Raw genomic sequence first — 7192 nt, 5'->3', positions numbered from 1 at the left:
GGCCCCGGCTGCTGATATCATCTTCCTCTTAAACTGCACGGTCGCAGATATTATAATTTGAAAAATTATTAAATTTAATTCATAAATTACGCCATCAATTTAGTTTTTAAAATTTGGATTTCGATAGTCATTTAAATTTAATTTTCTAATAAAAAAATGAAAAACGTATTAATATTTTTTATTTTAAATATAAATGTATAAAATATAATAAAAAAATATCTAATATTTTTATAAATTATACAAAAATAAATTGATTTCTTATATTTTTAATTTTAATATATTTTTTACACGTTAATTTTATAATTTACTAAATTTATTATTAATTATTAAATAATATTTTATTATCATATTTTACTAAAGTTTGAGCATTTAACTTATAATGTTATATGCATCAAATATAAAATGTTTGTTGGATATATTTTATATGTTTAAAATTACAAAATTTTTTTAAAAAAAATATTTTGAATATCACTGGAAGTGTCATCATGAATTAATATATGAATTAGTAATAATTTATTAGATAGACATTATCGAATGTCGTTTTTTTATAAAAAGTTATGAATAATTAGCTGATAACGAAAAAATTAGTATTTTCTACATTATATGAAGTCATTAAATAATTGTGAACTTACGAATATTTGAATTGGAATAGTAAAAAAAAAATTATTTATTTTATAAAATGACGAAATATCCTTGTGAACAATCTATTTTAACAGGGAAGTCTTACATTTTTAAATTAATTCATCAAGTCGACGATAAAATATATTGGTGTTCAAAATATTTTGGTTGAAAAATATTAAATGACAACGTTGCTCTCTATGAGCACACGACTAATAGTTTATATGTATTCGTAATAAATATAAATAGTTTATATTATTGTATTTTTTTAAAAATAAATGTACAAATAAATTAAATTTCTATATATGCTAAGTAAATCGTAATTAAATTTTAAGATGTAAATTGATTAATATTTGAAAATTTAAAGCAAATTAATATTTAAACTGATAAATATTTTCTTATAAAATGATAATCATTATTGATTTTATCAATTTACTATTAACACTTATGCAAAAATACGAATTTTTCCTTTATATCACTAATAGTTATGGGCGAAACAATTTATTAATTTATCAACTTCCTATTTATTTTACTTTTAAATGAATTATACAAATTATTTGAGTACGAGATACAATTATAATACTATATATGTAAATAATTACTAAAAAAAATAATAATAAATACGTGAATCACATAAATAAACTATCAATTATCTTACTCTACAAGTGATCTTATTTTATAAATTATACACATTTAATAATATAAGGTCTACGAGTGACGATATTAAATATTGTATAATTTTATTTTTGATATTTTTATGTGCTATTATATTCATAAACATTGCACGTCATAAAATCAGTCTACACCCGAAAAATGGTGGAATTGGTTCTTACTAGATGTCTTCTTAATTTTTAATAAAATAATTATTTAAAATAATTTTTAATATTATTTATGTATTTTTTATTTATTAGGAACATACATCGTAATTATTTTTTCAACATTTATATAAACATTTAAAATATTTTTAATTCATATAAATTTACTAAGTTAATTGAAAATTTAAGGGGATTTTAGGTAAAATACATATAATATGCTATGTAAAATTTTAATACGAGAAACATAATTTCAATTAGAAACTAATAAATATCTCAAAATTAATCTTTATTCACATCCTTAACAGTGTATGCTTTCACGCGTACGATCGAAGCAAATGATTAGAGGAACAGATCGAACGGTTAAAAATCCATCAATCACCAAAAAGAGGAGACCTAGGGTTTGGCAGTTGTCTCCACCACCATAGCCCCCTACTATATAAACCATCTTCCTCTTCTTTCTTCTTTGCGGTGCCGCCCGTGCTGCCCAAACTAGTTCTCGTCGTCGATCACCGGTTTCTTATCTCCGGCCACCCTATCTATCTCTCTTATCTCTTTATCTCTCAAAAACAAAAAAACTGAAAAAACCCAAAACCAAAAGAGCAATCATTTATCATATAGGCGTCTTCTCTCTTCACTTGATAGGTTTTCCGAAGAGAAATTAGGGTTTTGTGTTTGTTTGTTCCTCTGTCTGTTTTTTCTTGTCATCGTCGTTGGTGCGAGTCTTTATCCTTCGTGGGGGTTTTCTTATCGCGTTGAAGATGGCACAGGTACAGGTACAGCCACAGGCTCCTTCAGTTGTCGCTGCTGCAAATGGGGTGCCCACCAGCAATGGAATGAACCAGTTCATGTCCACTTCGCTGTACGTTGGGGATCTTGAGGTCAATGTGACCGATTCTCAGCTCTACGATTTCTTCAATCAGGTTGGACAGGTCGTGTCGGTTCGGGTCTGCCGGGATTTGACTACCCGGAGGTCCCTTGGCTACGGTTATGTCAATTATAGCAATACCCATGATGGTTAGTTCCATTTTCCCTCAATACACAGACGTATTCACATCTCTTGTGCTTGCTTATTTGCGATTTTAGGTTTCGGACTTATGTTTCTATGGCATTTTTCTATTGCGTAGTATTTACATATTTGTTATTTTTTATCGGATGCTGGAAGCATTATATAACATAAAGTTGGTTTTATGGAGACTAAAATTAGTTTGATAGCATGGTGTATAGTTCTTATTGTTCACTATTGTTATGTACTTTACTGAGGAAATTACACTGTAGGCAACAGTAAATTTGTCTTGTTTGTGCTGATCCATATATTAAATTTGGATTAATTTGGTGAAGATTATTCGGTATTAACTGGACTTGTGGGTAACTTAGATGGTACCGGATGCTATCTCCATCCAATGGAATCCAAACACTGGCTTAGTTGAATAGTTGCTGCATTGGCGTGCTCTGTTTCCAGCTTTTCATCTTGCTCTCCTTGCAGTACGATATACACTGGTGGTGGCAGATCTTAGCTAGTGCAGTTATCATCTGAATTTTTTCGTTTTTTCTTATAAGAAAAGAAAGTATGTGAGAGTTGCTTCGCCCACATAAATTTTTTTTTTATAGAAACATTTATGGTCAGACAATTGATAGTATCTTTACTTCACTGTACCTGCTAGAAGGAGAAAATGAAACCAATGAAAGAGATTTATATGGATTTGGAACTGTGTTAACCAAGAAGTGACATAAATCAAACTAAGCCTGGCAAGCTTATGCCGTCCTTTTGGAAAAAAAATTATATGATTGGCACCTGAAATAAGGGTAGTTGTCTTTCTTTGTGTTAGCATATATGATGGCATATGATCATGCAGGATGTCTTTATGACGTATGGTATCCATATTTCTATCTTTCAGTTGCATTATAGTTCTAATTTCTATTATTTGACTTGAAATCAAGTATTTTAAACCTCAACCTTTGCTGACATGTTCTTTTTATTATTTTTATTGTTTTTTCAACCTGGCAGCGGCACGGGCATTAGATCTTCTAAATTTTACCCCTCTACATGGGAAGCCAATCAGGATAATGTATTCTTATCGTGACCCTACTATTCGTAAAAGTGGGGCCGGAAACATATTTATCAAGGTACTTGCACAGTTTGTGACTGATTATTTGCATGGACTTGGTTGATCTTCCTTCCACTTATCCTAGTGTTTGTCTTTTCCTCTCTGTTTATTGCGGCAGAACTTGGACAAAGCAATTGATAACAAGGCACTACATGACACATTTTCTACATTTGGGAATATTTTGTCTTGCAAAGTAGCTACTGACCCTTCGGGTCAGTCTAAAGGTTATGGCTTTGTGCAATTTGATAATGAGGAGTCTGCTAAAAATGCAATTGATAAGCTGAATGGAATGTTACTGAATGAGAAGCAGGTTTTTGTTGGACCATTTCTTCGTAAGCAGGAAAGAGAATCTGCTAGTGATAAGGTAAAATTTAACAATGTATATGTGAAGAATCTGTCAGAATCAACCACTGATGAAGACTTGAACAAAATTTTTGGAGAATATGGAACTATTACTAGTGCTGTAGTTATGAGAGATGGAGATGGGAAGTCCAAATGCTTTGGGTTTGTCAACTTTGAGAACCCCGAAGATGCTGCTCAAGCTGTCGAGGCTCTCAATGGGAAGAAGATTGATGATAAAGAGTGGTATGTTGGAAAAGCACAGAAGAAATCAGAAAGGGAGCTTGAACTGAAAGGGCGGTTTGAGCAGACTTCAAAGGAGGCTGTGGAAAAATTTGAAGGATTGAACTTATATGTTAAAAACCTAGATGATAGCATCACTGACGATAAGTTAAGAGAATTGTTCACGGAATTCGGTACAATTACTTCATGCAAGGTCAGTATCATGGTTATTCCAAGTGGACCCTTATTTCCTGCCAGCAGTTTTGGTTATATGTTGTAGCTCATCTTGCGCTAACTTTGTGGTTCAACAGGTTATGCGTGATCCCAATGGTGTTAGTAAAGGATCAGGGTTTGTTGCCTTCTCAACTGCTGAAGAGGCATCTCGGGCTGTAAGACAATGTTTATCACTTTGTTTAGATTTTCTCATAAATTATGTCTCTCTTTTTAATTGTTTTCTCTTTTTCTTTTTGGGTTGTTTTAGTTGGCAGAGATGAATGGTAGAATGGTAGCTAGCAAACCACTTTATGTTGCTCTTGCTCAAAGGAAAGAAGAAAGAAGAGCTAGGTTGCAGGTGTGTTCACCTACATACTTTGTATTATTGGATCAAACAGTCCGAATGAATGCAATCTCTATTGAAAACCTTTTGCTTTTTTGTTCCGTTTAAATCAAAAAGAGAAAAGATTTGATTAAGCTAAGCCAAAGAATGACTTTTACTGAGATAACCTTTGACAGTGATCTCAAGCAATGATTTAACAATTAATTTGGCAAGAAACTAGTCTATGAGCTCATTGTCAATGTATTTAATGTCAATTTCTGTTTCACGTAAGGCTATTCTTCTTAACAGGCTCAATTTTCACAAATTCGACCTTCTGGAATGGCACCTCCAGTAGGCCCTCGTATGCCAATATATCCCCCTGCTGCTCCTGGTCTTGGACAGCAACTATTCTATGGCCAAGGCCCTCCAGCTATTCTTCCTCCACAGGTATTATGCTTGGATTATTATTTGGTTACTTCTGTCATTTTGAGTCAGCATTTGAATCTTACAAATCCAGATTGGCTGGGTTTACTTCAATTATATTATGTCATATCTGGTTTCTTGTATATGCATTTGATATCTTAACTATCAAAGCCAAAATGCTCACTGTTTTTGTTATCTCCAGTTAATCAGTTAATTTTGATTTGGGGTTCGGTACAGTTCATGCAGGTGGTGACCAGTTCTATGTCATATATAATATGACATATGCCCATCCAGTAACTACTTTCATGTCCAGTTCAAGTATATGCTTGCAACTTAATAGATCTGGCGTTGTACCTTCGTGCCAGATGTACATAAACTTAAAATAGACTTCCTCATATATCCTCTATGAACTTTAAATACTCCTTATCTTTGTAAATTCTGAAAAATTAATGATCCTCGTACTTAATTTGTGATTATATGGTTCAGTTGTTTTAGATGCATTGCATGATAGGTTTTACGTTGGTATACTTACAACTTACAAGTCCTGCGTAGTGAGTTGTGTAAATAAGCTATACATCTTTGTATTGTTATGGCAGATCTTTCTCTATTTATGATCCTGGTATGTTGTTAACTGTCCACTTTCCCTATTTGTCAGCCTGGATTTGGGTATCAGCAGCAACTGGTTCCTGGAATGAGGCCGAACTTTTTTGTACCAATGGTCCAGCCAGGTCAGCAGAACCAGCGGACAGGAGGTAGGCGGTCAGGTGCTGGGCCTGTCCAGCAATCACAGCAGCCAATGCCTCTAATGCAGCCACAGGTTTGTAGAACTCTTCCTCACTTTTTTCCCTTGGATCAGTTGTCTGCTTTCTCCCACTCTGGACAGTAAGCGCCTTCTAACTTCTCTTAAACCTTAATATCTATGCTGAATAACAGATGCTTCCTCGAGGAGGACGTGTCTATCATTATCCTCCTGGTCGAAACATGCCTGATGGTCCTGTTGCTGGTGTACCTGGAGGCATGCTTCCTATTCCTTATGATATGGGTGGAATGCCTTTCAGAGATGCTGCATTCTCACAGCCTATGACAACTGGGGCTTTGGCTACGGCCCTTGCCAATGCACCACTTGACCAACAGAGAACTGTAAGTTTGTCCTTTTCTGGTGTTGATACACACACAGAGGGCACTCTTTTTGTTTACATCTTTTACCGTGTTGTGATGATTTTATTTAAACAAGACAGTACTAGGAGCACCAAGCATTTTCAAATAGCAACAATGTTATGGTAACCATGAGCATAATAATATGTTTGTTGCAGCTACTGGGAGAAAACTTATATCCGCTTGTGGACCAGTTGGAGCATGAAAATGCTGCAAAGGTGACTGGCATGCTTCTAGAGATGGACCAAACAGAAGTACTGCACCTGCTGGAATCACCAGAAGCCTTGAAAGCAAAAGTTGCAGAAGCGATGGAGGTATTGAGAAATGTTGCTCAGCAGCAACAGCAGGTTAATAGCCCAACTGATGGAATGGCCTCACTCTCGCTGAATGATAAGGTAGTTTCTTGAGTTAAATTAGGTTATTATGGAACTTTAGCTGTTGTGCGTTTGCAGGCATACTTTTTGGACAGATTGGATTTATGGGTCTTTTTTATTTAGCTTTGGAGAGATTGAATTTATGGGTCTTTTTTTTTTTGGTTAAATAAATGGTTTATGGATGTGATTCTTGAATATTTAGTTCAAGTATGGATGTTATTAAACTCTTTTTAGTTATTTGAAGTAGATTAAAAACCCTGCAGGCAAGTCCTGAAATTAAGTTTTTGAGAACAGGATTTCTAGCTTCCAAGGAGGGTAGCCTATGCTTTTAATTGCAGTGAGGTTGAATGAACTTCTGATACTCTTTTGCCTTGATTGTTGCCTGCGGTATAATTGATATTTGATCAATGGAATTGTTGGATTAAAACTTTGAAACATAAACAGTAGGATCCGATGATAATAGTTTTAGTGTTTTTCAAAAAATTAATTATAGGAAGTACATGTTTGATAAATGTTAACATAAAACATTAGATTAAGTAAAGAATATGAGGCTAAATGCTGAAACTGATGCCATTACGAATTAAGTTAAATATTTATATCACAATA

The 7192-nt window shown here is 33.6% G+C and overlaps 1 protein-coding gene across 1 annotated transcript; it reads left to right on the top strand.

The window, feature by feature from the left end:
• Window positions 1-1881: 1881 nt before the first annotated feature.
• On the top strand, window positions 1882-6810 carry PAB4 (poly(A) binding protein 4). The gene is made up of 9 exons (XM_022041805.2): window positions 1882-2447; window positions 3439-3557; window positions 3657-4313; window positions 4411-4488; window positions 4581-4670; window positions 4944-5081; window positions 5713-5874; window positions 5991-6197; window positions 6371-6810. The coding sequence occupies exons 1-9, from the start codon at window positions 2192-2194 to the stop codon at window positions 6617-6619; spliced, it is 1956 nt and encodes a 651-aa protein (XP_021897497.1). The 5' UTR covers window positions 1882-2191; the 3' UTR covers window positions 6620-6810.
• Window positions 6811-7192: the final 382 nt, after the last annotated feature.

Source organism: Carica papaya, chromosome 4, assembly GCF_054855325.1.
Source record: "Carica papaya isolate Zhongbai chromosome 4, ASM5485532v1, whole genome shotgun sequence".
Lineage (NCBI taxonomy): Eukaryota > Viridiplantae > Streptophyta > Magnoliopsida > Brassicales > Caricaceae > Carica > Carica papaya.
The sequence above is the reverse complement of the archived record's forward strand: the minus strand, read 5'-3'. Positions and strand labels throughout refer to the sequence as shown.